The sequence below is a fragment of the Oncorhynchus mykiss genome, chromosome 7 (genome assembly GCF_013265735.2).
Source record: "Oncorhynchus mykiss isolate Arlee chromosome 7, USDA_OmykA_1.1, whole genome shotgun sequence".
Lineage (NCBI taxonomy): Eukaryota > Metazoa > Chordata > Actinopteri > Salmoniformes > Salmonidae > Oncorhynchus > Oncorhynchus mykiss.
Window position 1 is genome coordinate 80110665 of NC_048571.1, and position 19107 is coordinate 80129771.

The 19107-nt window shown below is 40.8% G+C and overlaps 1 protein-coding gene across 1 annotated transcript; it reads right to left on the reverse strand.

Moving 5' to 3' along the window:
- Positions 1-1108: 1108 nt before the first annotated feature.
- On the reverse strand, positions 1109-17526 carry LOC110528574 (protein-glutamine gamma-glutamyltransferase 2). The gene is made up of 13 exons (XM_036984178.1): positions 17412-17526; positions 14650-14820; positions 13431-13682; positions 12201-12319; positions 11712-11840; positions 8089-8266; positions 7674-7809; positions 7478-7587; positions 7058-7300; positions 6487-6777; positions 3222-3385; positions 2671-2804; positions 1109-1752 (listed from the first exon to the last, which is right to left on the reverse strand). The coding sequence occupies exons 1-13, from the start codon at positions 17419-17421 to the stop codon at positions 1578-1580; spliced, it is 2112 nt and encodes a 703-aa protein (XP_036840073.1). The 5' UTR covers positions 17422-17526; the 3' UTR covers positions 1109-1577.
- Positions 17527-19107: the final 1581 nt, after the last annotated feature.

Consider the following 19107-nt stretch of genomic DNA (forward strand, 5'->3'; position numbering starts at 1 on the left):
TTTAATTAAAAGTTGATAAACTTGTAATCTCACTTTTGAGAAAATGGCCCTTGAATGTTTTGGTAAACCTACTAGGAGAGCTCTTCTTTGTCTGCACCCATTCAGCATCGTTTACACCCTCTCAAGCCTTAGTCCCACCTATCTCTTTAAGGATTCACATGTGCTAAACAACCAAAGATTTCAAGACTAAGGGCTGGTTTATACTACGTGTATCAACAGTTGTCACAGCGATATCATTGGGGCGGCAGGGTTGCCTAGTGGTTAGAGTGTTGGACTAGTAACCGGAAGGGTGCAAGTTCCCCTGAGCTGACAAGGTACAAATCTGTCGTTCTGCCCCTGAACAGGCCACTGTTCCTAGGCAGTCATTGTAAATAAGAATTTGTTCTTAACTGACTTGCCTAGTAAAATATAAAATAAAAATTATATTTTCGTCCGACTTGTCATTGGTGTTATTCCAACTGTATGGCATCAACAGCCTGGGGGTCAAAAATAGCAGAACTAGAAAATAGCTAACGGTTGTGAGTGTGATGAAATAGAAGCAGGACATTCTACCAGAGAATTTGACAACTTGGACACGGTCTCATTGACCTAACGTTATATCCTAATTTGACTTTGGTGCAGGTCATGTTCTTCACATTATCTCTGGTAATACTACATACTATACATACTATATAAAATAAAACCAACATTTGTCACATGCACAGGATACAGAAGGTGTAGTGGAATGTTTACTTGAATAGTGGAGTCTAGCTATTTAGCTAAACAATTAACCATAATCCCAACTCATAACGTTACTACCCTACATGAACCTTCAGGGTAGTAGAACCAACCAGGTTCAATGTTAGCTAGCTAGCTAACATTAGGCTATAACTAGCAATGCAAGTGGTTCTGAGATACAAATAATATTACTACACAGATCATAGCTAACAGTACGCATATAAATTGGTAAATACAGTATAAATTGCAGAACTTATTTCACTTGCAATCAAAGCGATTTTCTGACTAAATTAGGAATGAATAATATCTGAAAATATTCAGTGTCTTTGGAAAGTATTCTAATTCCACTGATTTGAAAACTAGCAACACATACTGACCAGCTCATGTTATAGACAGAAGCTTGCTACATGGCAGACCAGTCCGAACTCATGTCTCGGCATGTCCAGCCCTTCCATTATCTCAGCCAATCATGGCTAGCGGGAAGATTCCTGGCTTTTTCAGTGGCTTAACCAACTAGGCTGGTAATTTCACAATTGTATTAGTATTTACAGATGGCAAACACATTTGTTATTAAGGAACATGAAAGTTCACATGTTCCAGAAGGCATTTCGGACCAAAAAAAAACCCAGATGCTGATAAGAAAAACATTTATGTTCAAATCCCTCTCCTGTGAAGTATTGACACGTGACATATATGAAATATTGATACATTTACTCTGACACGTCACGACCCACCATTAACAGGTCAGGGTCGCGACCCCTACTTTAAGAAAGGCTGATATAGGATATAACAGGAAAATACGGCATAAATTGATGAACTTATTTGAGTTATTAGAGTAATTCTCACGAGGGCTTTGCTATCTACGGCAGTGGGGGGACAACACTGGTGAAGGGTTTGATGTACACATTGCAGCTTGCCTTAATGTCCCTGAATTGATCACAGTTGAAGCCGGCCACTAGCTTCTTAGGACCGGGTCTGTATGGAGTGAAGGGAATCTTCACACGTAGTCGATGCCCTTGCTTTAGCAAAGGCATTCTGAGGAGACACGTGAAAAAAAATTATACCTCAAGGAAGCTTTAGATCTCTAAACTTCAACACACAAGGTAATGTAAAATATTTCAGATGGAAAAACCCTAAGCTTTAACCACATGAACAGCCCATGAATGCATGTACTTTCTAGTTTAGCCAAGAGCTAAATAATCTCTGGACAGACTACGTAACATAAATTGTATTGAATCATCTGTCAAAAGACTGTGATGCCATAACTAACAAGGAACCGTAGTTCCGGTGCTTTGGTGTCCTCACTAGATATCTGGACATATCAGGATTGGGTGGAGGTGGTGCTGAAAGTGTGGGGGGAGGGGGGTTTCAAGCAATGATTTCAGACAATGATTTCATTCTGAAAGTTTTCAGAAGGGGGGCTTGGCTGAGAGTTTCTGTTTAGGGGACTGGTGACTTCACTAGTCTCATTATTATCTTTTGTCCAAAAAAAATTCACCCAGAACCTAATCAAGCATTCTACACAATTACCTGAGATATTAGGTCTGGGTTTCTGAGATTAAGAGCTAAATTGCCAACTTGACGAGCAAAGTTTTGGTTTGTCATAAAATCTGAATCCATCCCACTTGGAAAAAACTGAGTCTACATCCAGGATTCAAATCTGGACACATTTCACAGGGCACAGACGTCAGTTCAACGTCTAGTTCTGATTTACATTTGGTTGAGTTATCAACTAATGTGAATTAAAAACCAACAAAAACGGTTAAAAGTTGACTTTTTGTAAATCCAATCAGTTTTCCATGTTGATTCAACATCATCACACTGATTTTTTTTGGTTGAAATTGCATGGAAATAATGTTGAGTCAACCAGTTTTTGCACAGTGGGATGGATTGAGGTTTTAGGACAAACTGAAAACTTGCTTGTAAAGACATCAGAGAAATGTCAGGGCCTACCTGGCTTCCATTGTTTCAGTCAGCAAGCCACTGCCGGTCACTGTTATGAAGCAGTCTCTTAGACCTTCGGATAGAGGGTTCTCAAACACAACCTCTGCCATCATGTCACTATACTGCAATTCAGATCCAATGGCCTAAAAGAGAACACACATTCGAATAAAAGCATTTGCTAAATAGTATATTATATCGGAACTATCACACTGAATAAACCCCATCTCCAGTTTAATGGCTGTTACTGATATTGGCGTTGTATTTAATAGATCAACTGTTCAGATGACAATTTAACACTTTAGATTTTCATCTTCACAACACGTTTATTCACAGGCCAACCGTTAATATCCTTGCAAATTGCTATTCTCGCTACTAGTGTGTTTGCCACCTATAAATTAAAATGGTAACCCAAGAGTATGAAAAGACCCTTGGGGCTTGTTCACTAATGACCCCAAAGAATGTCACTCAGAGAAAGTTGAGCTATTCTAAGTGGGTTTTTGGAGTGGCTTAAGGATCTGACAGACTGCGAAATGACAATGTTGGGAATATGCTGTACTCACTTTGATGGTGAGCGAAGGGCTCTCTGGCACAAAGTCTTTCTCTGTGATGTACACTGCCCCACTCTTGTCCTTGTCTGTGACCACAGCCGAAACCTTGATGCTGTTGCTCTCCCGCATTTTCTCCCCATACACAGAGAAGGTGATGTGGATGGGTATAGTTAGATCTGCCAACAGAGACAATGCATTTGATTGTCAAGGTATCACAAATGCTAACATTCTGTGGTGTCCACAGTACAACAGTAGCAACCCTAACATTCTGTGTCATCCTCAGTACAACGTTAGCAACCCTAACATTCTGTATCATCCTCAATACCACGTTAGCAACCCTAACATTCTGTATCATCCTCAGTACAATGTTAGCAACCCTAACATTCTGTATCATCCTCCGTACAACGTTAGCAACCCTAACATTCTGTATCATCCTCAGTACAACGTTAGCAACCCTAACATTCTGTATCATCCTCAGTACAACGTTAGCAACCCTAACATTCTGTATCATCCTCAGTACCACGTTAGCAACCCTAACATTCTGTATCATCCTCAGAACCACGTTAGCAACCCTTACATTCTGTATCGTCCTCAGTACAACGTTAGCAACCCTAACATTCTGTATCATCCTCAGTACCACGTTAGCAACCCTAACATTCTGTATCATCCTCAGAACCACGTTAGCAACCCTTACATTCTGTATCGTCCTCAGTACAACATTAGCAACCTGACAGTCATAAGAGTTAGTGTCAGTCAATTTGCTACAACGCTACGGCAGCTATACATGAGACTCGTAGTGGAAATTTCCTGTATTTACCAAATCATGAGAGCAAACCACACACAAGTCAGAGTTATCATAAAGTCCATCTTTAATTATATGAGCTCCATCACAACCCTGTGACTCTCAGATCAAATCAGTGTCTATAAATGAATTCTCTGAGAGTCCTTACACATTGCAACTGAGATCCTTTATAGCAAAGACACACATAGCCAGACAGCATTGGCTATACATTATCGTTCAGCTTTGTCTCCTAAACTATATTCTTATCTCTTTCTCAGGACCATAAAACAAAACCTCATCAACAGGCATATATCAAATACACCCCTCCTGGACAAGATCACAGAGACACAGTGACTGGCACACAGACATTGTGGAGCCAAGAGATAATTGGTTCCCCCTCAATCATCCCTTAACATGGTTTAAAATATATGTTTACATATGAAGACAAGCTTGACCCCTACCCTCTCTGCGGCCCAAGTAACTGACCCCATGACAGAGAAAGGATAACTGCAAATGGCCACCACTGTAGTACAACAAGATCAATTCTAAATGAGAAGTAACTCACAAGCATATCATGAAAATAAAACATCTTATCTATGTTACCCAACTGTTCTGATTAATCCCCAACAGACTTTACGGCTTTGTTAAATTGACCAGTTAAACTCTAACTATATGCACTCTTGAAACACACCACCTTGTCTAAATCAATCATTGAGATTGATATACAGTGGGGAGAACAAGTATTTGATACACTGCTGATTTTGCAGGTTTTTCTACTTACAAAGCATGTAGAGGTCTGTCATTTTTTATCATAGGTACACTTCAACTGTGAGAGACGGAATCTAAAACAAAAATCCAGAAAATCACATTGTATGATTTTTAAGTAATTAATTTGCATTGTATTGCATGAAATAAGTATTTGATCGACCTACCAACCAGTAAGAATTCTGGTTCTCACAGACCTGTTAGTTTTTCTTTAAGAAGCCCTCCTGTTCTCCTCTCATTACCTGTATTAACTGCACCTGTTTGAACTCGTTACCTGTATAAAAGACACCTGTCCACACACTCAATCAAACAGACTCCAACCTCTCCACAATGGCCAAGACCAGAGAGCTATGTAAGGACATCAGAGATAAATTGTAGACCTGCACAAGGCTGGGATGGGCTACAGGACAATAGGCAAGCAGCTTGGTGAGAAGGCAACAACTGTTGGCGCAATTATTAGAAAATGGAAGAAGTTCAAGATGACGGTCAATCACCCTCGGTCTGGGGCTCCATGCAAGGTCTCACCTCATGGGGCATCAACGATCAGAACTACACGGCAGGACCTGGTCAATGACCTGAAGAGAGCTGGGACCACAGTCTCAAAGAAAAGCATTAGTAACATACTACGCCGTCATGGATTAAAATCCTGCAGCGCACGCAAGGTCCCCCTGCTCAAGCCAGCGCATGTTCAGGCCCGTCTGAATTTTGCCAATGACCAACTGGATGATCCAGTGGTGGAATGGGAGAAGGTCATGTGGTCTGATGAGACAAAAATATAGCTTTTTGGTCTAAACTCCACTCGCCGTGTTTGGAGGAAGAAGAAGGATGAGTACAACCCCAAGAGCACCATCCCAACCGTGAAGCATGGAGGTGGAAACATCATTCTTTGGGGATGCTTTTCTGCAAAGGGGACAGGACGACTGCACCGTATTGAGGGGAGGATGGATGGGGCCATGTATCGCGAGATCTTGGCCAACAACCTCCTTCCTTCAGTAAGAGCATTGAAGATGGGTCGTGGCTGGTTCTTCCAGCATGACAACGACCCGAAACTCACAGCCAGGGCAACTAAGGAGTGGCTCCGTAAGAAGCATCTCAATGTCCTGGAGTGGCCTAGCCAGTCTCCAGACCTGAACCCAATAGAAAATCTTCGGAGAGAGCTGAAAGTCCATATTGCCCAGCGACAGCCCCGAAACCTGAAGGATCTGGAGAAGGTTTGTATGGAGGAGTGGGCCAAAATCCCTGCTGCAGTGTGTGCAAACCTGGTCAAGAACTACAGGAAACGTATGATCTCTGTAATTGCAAACAAAGGTTTCTGTACCAAATATTAAGTTCTGATTTTCTGATGTATCAAATACTTATGTCATGCAATAAAATGCAAATTAATTACTTAAAAATCATACAATGTGATTTTCTAGATTTTAGATTTTAGATTTCGTCTCTCACAGTTGAAGTGATGATATGATAAAAATTACAGACCTCTACATGCTTTGTAAGTAGGGAAACCTGCAAAATCAGGCAGTGTATCAAATACTTGTTCTCCCCACTGTATGTGTCACACCAAGGATGTTGACAAAGAATTATGAAGGTGAAGAGCTGCAATGTGATCTTGGGTTTGTTAAGAGTTTCAGTTCTCTTTGTTCTGTAATGGAAATGCCTCCCTGTGTGCACTACTGTGTTAGTTAAACATTGTAGGCCTACTCATGGAAAGACTTTGAAACATTTTCACTCTACCTTGGTTGGGAAGGAGCTTCTGTTCTTTCAATTCGGTCTGTATCTGGGAGGATGGGATCCCGTTGTATCTCATGGCCTGAACGTTGACATTGATTACTAGTGTCCGAGTTTCATTGTCGTTGCTGTTCAGTACAAGCTCGAGGTCAATGTCTTTGCCGCTGACCGGCTTGGTCAGCTCCACGATCTTCATGGAAACGCCAGGTTTGTCGTCATGGATCCCGTTTGAATTCTCTTCTGGTATGTTGACTTTTTTCACAGCTTGATTGTACACAGCCCTCTCCTTTTCTGTGCCTGTTTGAAATGCGACATTTTGGATGAGTACCTGGTGACTCAAACAGTTGCTCTCACTCACCTGGGAGAATTATCGTGACAGGTGGACATAGCACCTTTCTAACTCATCTCTTAAAAAAGTACAGAACTTTTTCCCAGACAAACCATAGTTCTCAAATATATAAAATACAGTTATACCCTTATGATAGGCATAACCCTTGTAACGCTGCATTATTTCTGAAATCAACTGATAACAGTTGAATCTTGATATAGTCAGACTCTCGGTTCATTCAATACCAACCCTCTGCATGTTTATAGTTGGCCGTGATGTCCACTCTCTTGTCGCTGCCCACTGCCTTGGTGCTGATGTTCTGGCCTACGGACACAGTGTCCGTGAAAATATTTTTCTTGGAGCCGTCAGCGAACACCATCCAGGTTACACGGTCGGCGTTGACTTCGGCGAAGACAAAGGGCACATCGTATTTGAGGTCAACGTGACCCTGCAGTATGGCCTTGACTGGAGCAGGGCCGCAGCAGTAAACACCTGGGGGAGGGGAAGAGAAAACAACATGAGCGTATAACAGGGAGTTCCCTTCATGTGTCCCAGACCCAGGACACAAACTCAGAACCATCTGCACAATAACACAACATACAGTACATACAACCTCCAGAAGTGTGTTATTATGTAATGGTGTGAGATGAGATGGAAGTTGGACCGTACCAGTGCTTTTCTCCTGGGGGGTGGGGTCCACAGCCTGCCAGCCATCGTATAAGGAGTCTACTGAGAGATCGGGCCGTCTCATCCAAGCCTCCACCCACACATGGTAGTTCCTGAGCAGAAACACCAGTCTTCAAAACTTCATGCTATTGGCATCACTCTTCATACTGTAGCCACAATGACCTCATGTTACACTTACCATACACTGTCGGGGCTCTGTTTGGGTCTGACTCCATAGTCGGAGAAGAAGTCGTCAATTGTCAGGTTTTTGTCGGTGTCGTGGGCTGACTGGAAGTTGGTAACCACTCGACATGGGATTCCCAAACACCTCAGTACTGACATGGAAATACATTTCAGGCGTACTGGTTAACTAAAACAGCATGTTCAAAGCATATTTGTTAACTAAAATAAACACATCAAAGGCATTGACACCAGCCTCTCTCCTCTGGTCAGAGGTGAATCGGACACAAATGGTGGGTAATCTTGCCATCCCTCAAAAACCAATCACAGCCCTGGGTCTGAGTGCATGCAATAGTCAGTGCTATTTAAATAACATTGTATTGATTGATTGACTAAAATAATAATTGAAGGGAGATTGGACAGTGATAGCCTACCTGTGCACATTACAGCGGCGAACACCCAACACTGGCCATACTTGACTGGATTACCACCATATTTGAGCCACCTCCTTAGTACCTCCACACTGCCGTTCCAGTGAGTGGGGGACACGCCACCATCGTATTGACCATCCCACCGCCCCATCAGGACACCTCCGTCATCGTTAGCGTTGATCTGGGCAAGGAAAATAATGTTACAATTAGATTCCAGAACTCTCATTTGGCTGAGTGAATGTGTTTTTGTACAATCTAAAATGTAGTTGCTTTCCTGGATCTAGATTGAGCATAGCCTTGGACTAAAAAGCATGTTCAGTGTGGAAAGTTACTTTTAGTCCAGGACTAGATTTAATCTGGGTCTGGGAAACCAGTCCTATATGTGTAACAACACCTTAATTAGTGGCACTGGACCCATTTATAGTGAACAGGGCCAGAAATAAACCAATGGATTTTCTTGTGCAGTTTAAACAGAACTATGAGCTGATGATGATTTAAAGAAAGTCACGGTTACTAGTGGGGTTCAATAATGTTGTCACGGCTACTAGTGGGGTTCAATAATGTTGTCACTGTTACTAGTGGGGTCCAATAATGTTGTCTCGGTTACTAGTGGGGTTCAATAATGTTGTCATGGTTACTAGTGGGGTTCAATAATGTTGTCACAGCTACTAGTGGGGTTCAATTATGTTGTCACTGTTACTAGTGGGGTTCAATAATGTTGTCACTGTTACTAGTGGGGTCCAATAATGTTGTCACGGCTACTAGTGGGGTTCAATAATGTTGTCACTGTTACTAGTGGGGTTCAATAATGTTGTCACTGTTACTAGTGGGGTTCAATAATATTGTCACGGTTACTAGTGGGGGTTCATTAATATTGTCACGGCTACTAATGGGGTTCAATAATCTCGGCAATCTTCTGGAGAGAGTTTGCTGCACTGAAAGTAAAGGGGCTGAATAATTTTGCACGCCCAATTTTTCAGTTTTTGATTTGTTAAAAAAGTTTGAAATATCCAATAAATGTCGTTCCACTTCATGATTGTGTCCCACTTGTTGTTGATTCTTCACAAAAAAATACAGTTTTAAATCTTTATGTTTGAAGCCTAAAATGTGGCAAAAGGTCGCAAAGTTCAAGGGGGCCGAATACTTTCGCAAGGCACTGTATATATATTATCAAAATACGTTTTTTGGCCGAAATGCTTTCTAGAACATGTGAAATTTCATAGTTGGTTTAGCCATGGAAAAAGTCAGGAACCTTCCCACTAGCCATGATTGGCTGAGATAATATATGGGCTGGACCTGCCGGGAGATGAGTTTAGATTGGTCTGCCATGTAGCATGCTTCTGTCTATGACATGAGCTGTTCAGAATGTGTTGACAGTCATTTCTACTGCGCCGTTTTTGGTAGATATAATGTTAGCCATTGAGAACTACAAAGGTTTTGCTACTTTTCTCAACAACATTGATGTCCTGAATTTATCAAGCGCTATTGACAGGTCAGTAGGAAAAGTGATGGGCTACTTACTGCATACGCCACAGTCAGTGTGAACTGGAGTGACTTGACACAAATCTGGCCAAACAAGATGTAGCTAAAAACATAACCGAGTTAAATGTCTCCAGTCTGCCGTGAAGCATTCATCCATATATACGGGTAAGAGTCTAGCTACATTTCCCAGAAAAAGTTTTCTCATTTTGTACTAAAGTTGTTTTTGTTGCAAGTTAAAGCATACTGTTAGTTAGCTACTAAACGTTAGCTTGCTGGCTCGCTAGCAACGCTATGTATATGATCTGCATAGTACATTTATTTGAATCAGAAAGCCATTTGCATTGCTAGTTGTACTCTATTTTTAGCTAGCTAACATTGAACCTAGTTTGTTAGCTTTAGCTACCAGCAGATTCATTCTACAGCTATGACAATGTTTGTATTGGTAGTAGTTTGAGTTGGGGTTATACTAGTTCATTGTTTAGCTAGCTACCTAGCTAGCTACATGTCTAAACAAAAGTCTCCACTTCGGCCATATTATTACATGACCCATCCATTTAGCAAGTGTGTCTGGGGGTGATTATGGCCATTAACTGTATTGACAATAGTGACCCATCCACTTAGCTAGATGTGGGTGAGGGGTGGTTATAGCATTTCTTTCACATGATCCATCAATTTAGACAAGTGTGTCTGGTAAGCGTCATCTAATAACAATTAAATATTTATAAAATATTTTTATCTGGACACTTTCTGTTTTTGATATTGCTACTATGCAAGTACACAAGTACTATAACTATACTGTTTACACCTTCTGTATCCTGTGCATGTGACAAATAAACATAGATTTGATTTGATATAGCGTGTGTTTACCACATGGCCTCACATATGAATCCATAAAGAGATGAATGAGGCTAAGGCTTATGAGGGTGTGAACGATGCTGAATGGATGGAGACAAAGAAGAGCTTTCCAGTAGGTGTACCAAAATATTCAAAGGCTATTTTCTCAAAAGTGGGGTTTCAAAGCAGATTATTTCCCCATTATTCCTCAACTGCAGTGCATGATATACCATTTTCTATCTCTGAGTCTCTACTTTTATCCAGTGTTTAAAAAAATGATCTAATTTTGCTACATAAGATCGAGGCGGTCGTTACATTTTAGAATAAAGTTGCAATGTAACAAAATGTAGAAAGTGTCAAGGAGTCTGAATACTTTCCTTGCACATTCACCACCCTGTGAACTTCATCATTTATCTGTAGCCTAATAAACGGCATGCTTTCCCAATGAGTCGTAGTGGGACGACCACAAAAGATGTCATTGCGTGATTCCAAGTTGATTCCAAGTTGATTCCAAGTTTACTTCAATATGATGGTTATTAAATCGATATTTGCTCATAAAAGCATTTCCACCAACATTTCTCTCATAGTTATTTTTTTAAATTTTTAAAATTTTACCCCTTTTTCTCCCCAATTTCATGGTATCCAATTGTTGTAGTAGCTACTATCTTGTCTCATCGCTACAACTCCCGTACGGGCTCGGGAGAGACGAAGGTTGAAAGTCATGCGTCCTCCGATACACAACCCAACCAAGCCGCATTGCTTCTTAACACAGCGCACATCCAACCCGGAAGCCAGCCGCACCAATGTGTCGGAGGAAACACCGTGCACCTGGCAACCTTGGTTAGCGCGCACTGCGCCCGGCCCGCCACAGGAGTCGCTGGTGCACAATGAGACAAGGACATCCCTACCGACCAAGCCCTCCCTAACCCGGACGACGCTAGGCCAATTGTGCGTCGCCCCACGGACCTCCCGGTCGCGGCCGGTTACGACAGAGCCTGGTCGCAAACCCAGAGTCTCTGATGGCACAGTTGGCACAGCGCCCTTAACCACTGCGCCACCCGGGAGGCCTCTCATAGTTAATTTTACAGACTCAAAAACATCCCACCTTGTCTAGCGCATTTTGTTTTGTCAACCTTTGTAAAGTTGACTGCCACATTTTCCATCAGCACTTTCATGAAATGTCATAAAATATTTTATCTGACATGTACTTTACTCACATAAAAAGGTTGGATGGAAACCTGTTTACTGTTACTAGTGGGGTTCAATAATGTTGTCACTGTTACTAGTGTGGGTCAGATCTCCAATCTTACCATGGCACTGACCACCCGACTGACATAGATGGGGTTGCAACGAGCAGAGAAGTCCTTGGCGGGGTCACTCAGACACTTGGGATTCACGTCAAGCAGCTTCAGGCAAATGTCCACTATATCGTCTTCAAACTGGAGAAACAATACATTAGGGCAGGTTACCTAGCAAACTACAACAATTTCTAAAATGTCTTGTCTATACTAACTTACAATTTAGTCACTTAACAGATGCTTTACCAATGGAGCCACACAGGACTCCAGCCAATCATGTAGACTAAGATAACGTGTGACACTTGAGGTCGGTTTCCTGGACAACAGATTAGTCCTGGACTTCTCCAGAGTAAAAATACTTTTGGATGGAGATTCTCCCATTGAGTTTGCTTTTTAGTTGAGGAATATATTTAATCTGTATCCAGGAAACAAACCCTATATGTTATGAGCAGCTAGCTAGTACTTTTCAACGGTACAATACTGTTTTTTTGTTCTGTGTACCTGTCCGAAGTTCCACGCCATAGAGCTGATGTAATTGTCAGATCCTTTGTACACCAGGCCTTGTTCTCTCATCACATACTCCTGCCTCTCCTCCTCCTCAGGTAGATGCACCCAGTCCTCTACAGCCCGCAACAAAATACAGACGTTTTAAAACATCAATTATAAGAATTTGTTCCACTGACTTGAATGGTTAAATAAAGGATAAATAAAAAATACATTGTTATTTGTTATTATTAAATGAAAGGGTATCTGGACAATGTTTTAATTGCGAGTATCTTTAACATGTTATCATGCTGTTACTGTGTTATGACCACTGTCTCCCATGCTAGAATGTAGTGTTACCAAGCTGTGTTACCAGTATGTTACCAGGGTGTTACCAGGCTGTTACCAGTATGTTACCAGGCTGTATTATCAGGATGTTAGCAGGCTGTTACCAGGAAGTGTTACCAAGCTGTACTACCAGGCTGTGCTACCAAGCCGTGCTAATAGGCTGTGCTACCAAGCTGTTACCAGGAAGTGTTACCAAGCTGTGCTACCAAGCTGTACTACCAAGCTGTGCTAATAGGCCGTGCTACCAAGCTGTGCTAATAGGTTGTGCTACCAAGCTGTGCTAATAGGCTGTGCTACCAGGCTGTGCTAATAGGCTATGCTACCAAGCTGTGCTAATAGGCTGTGCTACCAAGCTGTGCTAATTGGCTGTGCTACCAATGAACTCATCACATGGTTTCAACAGCAATGCAACCATTTTGATATTAGAGAACAGCATTCATAACCACAGACTGTCATTCATATAATGTGGCTCTGGATGTTGTGGCCCATTGTTTGTATCTGTGTGTCTATTATGTCCCAAAACAGTTATGAGGCGTCTTTCCAACCCATACAGAGACATGGGTTACAACAATCTCTGTAAAGTTAGCCATTTCCAGCTGTTAAACTGATAAGAACATTCAGGAATGCAGCATTTGACACCCCCTGGATACTGTATCAAATAATGACTGTGTGTTACCATGGCTGTATTGATGCATTCACCACATTTGTTGTCCTTTGTGTGATTCAAAAAGTTAATTTATCACAGTTCTTGTTAACATTTTTAGGAATGCTTTATATTCCATTCTAAAGTGTTACATATGCCTTACCATACTCTCAAATCTCGTTCACAGGAAGTGAATTAATTGTCCCAGAATTCCCCATGAGGGATAATGAAGTTGTTTTGAATTGAATTGTCTTTACCTTGGCACCAGGGATTAAACAGCAGAAGGAGCTTGCCCAGGCTGCTGCCCACTGAGGCGGTGGCGCTGGTCTTTACAGACAGGCTGTACTCTCCCACTGGGGCGTCTGCTGGGCTGGTGATGTCCAGGGTGATTGAACCCACCGGGAGCACTGAGCCCTGGTGAACCTTGACCTTCCAGGATGAACGCTTCCAACGGCCTTCAGGTAGCCCGAACACTGACCTGGTCCCCAATGCCTCTGAAGGCTGGGGCCCTGGATGGAGAAGGGAGAATGTTGTGGATTGTTTTCAGTAGGAATTCAATTGATGAAAACTTTCAGAAACAGTGATGACCTATACACTGGGAGTACGAAAAATTAGGAACACCTTCCTAATATTGAGTTGTCCCCATTTGCCCTCAGAACAGCCTCAATTCGTCGGGGCATGAACACTACATGGTGTCAAAAGCGTTCCTCAGGGATTCTGGTCCATGTTAACGCCAATGCTTCTCACTGTTGTGTCAAGTTAGCTGGATGTCCTTTGGGTGGTGAACCATTCTTGAAACACACGGGAAACTGTTGAGTGTGAAAAACCCAGCAGCATTGCAGTTCTTGACACACTCAAACTGGTGCGCTTGGCACCTACTACCATTCCCTGTTCAAAGGCACTTAAATCTATTGTCTTACCCATTCACCCTCTGAATGGCACACATACACAATCCATGTCTCAATTGTCTCAAGGCTTAAAAATCATTCTTTAACCCGTCTCCTCCCTTTCATCTACACAGATTGAAGTGGATTCAATAAGGGATCATAACTTTCATCTGGATTCACCTGGTCAGTCTGTGTCATGGAACGAGCAGGTGTTCCTAATGTTTTGTACACTGTGTATTTGATTCAATATTTTCTGACAGCGTAACTTTGATGTCAGGAGTACAGTACATATACCTCCACTTGTACTGTATCTCAAATCCTGTCAGTGGTGCAATTCAGTCTTTATATAAGATTTAATTGACCCCAACTCAGCTATCTGCAACACATACAAGGATTTAATATCTTTATTACTGCATGTGTCTGTCTTGTCAAAGGGGACTAACATAGGGCCGGTTTCCCTGCCCTAGCCTAGATTCATCCTAGTGTGTTTTAGTCCAGGGCTAACATAATCTGTCTGGGAAACTAATACAAACAGCACTAATAAATAGCAGAGATAAATAAAGTTATTATATTTTCTATTCTAACTCACCTGTCTCCACCGTCAGCTCCAGTAAGTCTGTTGTGGATCTGAAGGGGCCATGGAAGTCAAAGGTGACCAGGAAGGACTGGCCTCTCCTGACTATCAGTCTGTTCACTGAGATGTCATTGGTTTTGTGGGCTGTGTTGTTCTTCTCACAGTGGAGCTCTACTTTACCAACGTCTTCAAGAAAGAAAGAAATTAATAAATATATAGATTTGAAACTGAATTATCCCTTAGTCAAAATCCTGATTTTCAATTTTTCCTGATTAATATAACTTTTTTTTTCTTCTTCTAGTGTGGGTGTCTGTTTCTGTGTTTGATGTTGTCTTGCCAAATGTTTGTTTGTCACATTTTTTCCTGACAGCAACATAGCAGAAACAGACTGTCAGTTGGGCTAGTTTAGATCACTGGATAGAGAAAACACTTGTAGCCTATCACCATACATAAGGCATGTAGTAACTTGACATGGAATGCCCACACGCAACGCAATATTACTTTCCTTTACTTACAACCTAATAAAAGGCGCACAGCCATGTACAAACAAACACAGCAAAGTGATACAGCCACATGAATAGTAATCATGCCATACTGCAGGTAAGTACAATAACATATTCTATGTAACTTTTTATGTAGTGTCTACACTATAACACTTCTCCCACCTTAATTTCAATCCTCCTGTGAGAAAACAACATACGATTAACAAGTAAACCACATCAGTGTTTTCTTTTCAACACTTTAGAACTTCTGCTAGTGTTCCTGTAAATGTAAACAAACAAAAAATGACAGTCCTTATTGATTTTCAACTAAGTCTGCTGTTCCAACAAACACTTAACACCAGAAGGCTCTCAGTCTCAACTACAGTTAGTCTTTCAGGAGGCTTGCGACTACGCTGTGATCTGCGCTGTACTCCTGGTGTGCCACAAGACACAGGTAAGTCGGGTCCCAGTGGAGCTGGGTCTGAGGGCACAGGAGCGGGTTGGGTGTTTGTGAGAGGAAGTCCATCACCCTCTGCAGGAACCACTGAATGCTCTGTTTCTCAAATACTGTTTCCTGTGGGGTTTCCACTTGTATACTACCACCCGCACTTGATCCGTCTGAAAACGTGGAATTTTCTTTGTCATAGCGCAGGCAAATGTGGTCCTGGTGTCTGCTTATGACTAGACCATCAGTCAGTTTGACCACGAAGGAGACTGGGCCACTCTGACAAAGAATGGTACCTGGCAACCAATGTTGGCTGCTTGTGAAGTTGCGGATGCAGACCGTGTCATTGGGTTTTAACCTTCTCTCCCCTCTCGCATGGTGGTCATGTCTCTCTATTTGTTTCTCCTGCTTCCGTTCTACCCGTGCTTTGATGTCCGGAAGCAGTAGATCTTTGAGAGCTGTTGGTAGGCGTGACTCATGTCAAGCTCTGAGAACGTCTTGCCTCCAGCAAGCGTTGCAAACAGGCCCTCCACCCCCGGCAGCGGGTAAGCATCCAGCTTAGAGGCCGTGTTGATGGTTAGGTTGTAGGCCACACATATGCTTGGTTTTTCCTAGCCACCGTGCTTCTACACCTGCATTGCTTGCTGTTTGGTGTTTTAGGATGACACACGCTCAGGAGAATAGAGCGCTGTTAAGCCTCATCTCTAATTCCATTTGCCAAGAAAAAGGTGTCCCAACCTTTCCACATTTTACTTCCAGTCCTCGTTGTCTTCCACAAACTCAGTGATAGTCCCAAACATTGCCATTATAAAGCCAAATTGTCCTTGATCCTTGTTAGCGTTTTCCACGTGCCGCTGGTTGTCACCTATGAAGTTAGCTGACTGACTACCTCCACTGTTTCTTAGCTAGCTAGAACATCGCACTGTACATGCCGATCAAGTATTATCCTCGACGCCAAAAATATGTAGTAACTTGACAAGGAATGCCCACACGTAATTCAATATGTTTTTCCTTTGGTAGAGTTGCATTGAACAGGTACAACTCTGGGTGATGACATCAACGGGGAAAGGTCACGGTCAAGGCCAATGCCAATAATAACCATGAACACATGAAGAGTAATCATGCTATACTGCAGGTAAGTACAATAACATATTCCATGTAATTATTTATAAGTGTCTACACTATAACAATGCAGAAAGAAATAGGTGAAAGACCATAGACTTAGGAATTAGAATGTAATATGTTCTCTATGTAAAAGACAGCCTTGGGCCATTATGAAATGGTATGAGGAACCTATGACAATAAGTCAAGTGAAATATGGCAGAAGATTAGTGATGAAAACAGCAGGGAGAAGGCAGGGAGAATCCCCCCCCCCCACCCCCCCAAAAAAAGTAAGCCTGTATATTGCACAGGTAACACATTATAGTAAACTACAGTATGTATACCTGTATTCAAATACTGTATGTACAAAGACAGCAGCAGATCTTCAAGTCCAGCTATAACATTTGCTGATCTGCCCCTATCTGTAAATGTTTATATAATTTGCTGACGTGTTATCTATGCAATACACTACAGGCCAACTTTGCATATTTTCTCTAATGGCTCATAAATAATAAAAGCTGTCAGAAATCATATTAATTTAACAGAAGAACAAACTACAACAAGGATGATCTTCCTTTGTAAGAAAATGTTCCATTCTACAAATCAAGTCGACCAATTACATATTCACTGTACTATATTACCCTCTGTCACTAAACATGACATAGGCTACCTTGACAATGCAATATCCACATTTTTCAGCATCTGAATTTGATCAAAAATCTTGCAACGAGCAGTGTTAATTGACTTACCAAAACCCATTGAAGCTGTATCTCATGTGGTTGTGTTGGTAAGTGGATTGAGTTGCTTGTTGTAGTACTGCAGTAGTGTAAGTAATGAAAGGATGCCAGGGCTTTTAAAGGGAGCCCAACCCGTGTCATAAGAATGTCTCAAACATCACACAGAAAAATACACACCCTTTCACTAGAATGGTCTTCCTGGTTCCTCCCCTGTGTGTTGGTAACAATAACTACTTTACATTTTTGGGCAAGTGATCATAATCTTCATGCCTTTCAGACCTTAATGTCAGTTGCACAGACTACAGCAGGTGTAGACAGTACAGTAAAAAGCTTGCTTGCTTGCATGCTCTTCCTCAACGTTGCAGTAATACTATGTCATGTCAAATAAATACACACGAGAAATGAAAAAAGGTACACAAGAATGAAGGAAATACACAAGAAAGTATTGACATGTAGAATATATTGACATGGATGATATATTGACATGGATAATATATTGACATGGATAATATATTGACATGAAGAATATATTGACATGGATAATATATTGACATGAAGAATATATTGACATGAAGAATATATTGACATGGATAATGTATTGACATGAAGAATATATTGACATGAAGAATATATTGACATGGATAATATATTGACATGAAGAATATATTGACATGGATAATATATTGACATGGATAATATATTGACATGGATAATATATTGACATGGATAATATATTGACAAGTAGAATATATTGACAAGTAGAATATATCGACATGGATAATATATTGACATAAAAAATATATTGATATGGATAATGTATTGACATGAAGAATATATTGACATGGATAATACATTGATATGGATAATATATTGACATGAAGAATATATTGACATGAAGAATATATTGACATGGATAATATATTGACATGGATAATATATTGACATGGATAATATATTGACATGGATAATGTATTGACATGGATAATATATTGATATGGATAATATATTGACATGAAGAATATATTGACATGAAGAATATATTGACATGGATAATATATTGACATGAAGAATATATTGACATGAAGAATATATTGACATGGATAATATATTGACATGGATAATAAATTGACATGGATAATATATTGACATGGATAATATATTGACATGGATAATATATTGACATGGATAATATATTGACATGGATAATATATTGACATGGATAATATATTGATATGGATAATATATTGACATGGATAATATATTGACATGGATAATATATTGACATGAAGAATATATTGACATGGATAATATATTGACATGAAGAATATATTGACATGGATAATACATTGACATGAAGAATATATTGACAAGGAAAATATCTTGATTTCTATACAGGGCAAATGACACATCAAATATTAATACTCCCATCACTCCCCTGTATTCAGTGCATTTGGAAAGTATTCAGACCTCTTCACTTTTTCCATTTTTTTCCCATTACAGCTCTATTCTAAAATGTATTAAATTGTATTTTTTGATCTCAATCTACACACAATGTCCCATGATGACAAAGCAAAAAAAGGTTTTCAAAAAAGTATAAATAAATAAAACCTGAAATATCACATTTACATAAGTATTCAGACCCTTTACTCGGTACTTTGTTGAAGCACCTTTGGGAGTGATTACAGCCTCAAGTCTACTTGGGTATGAA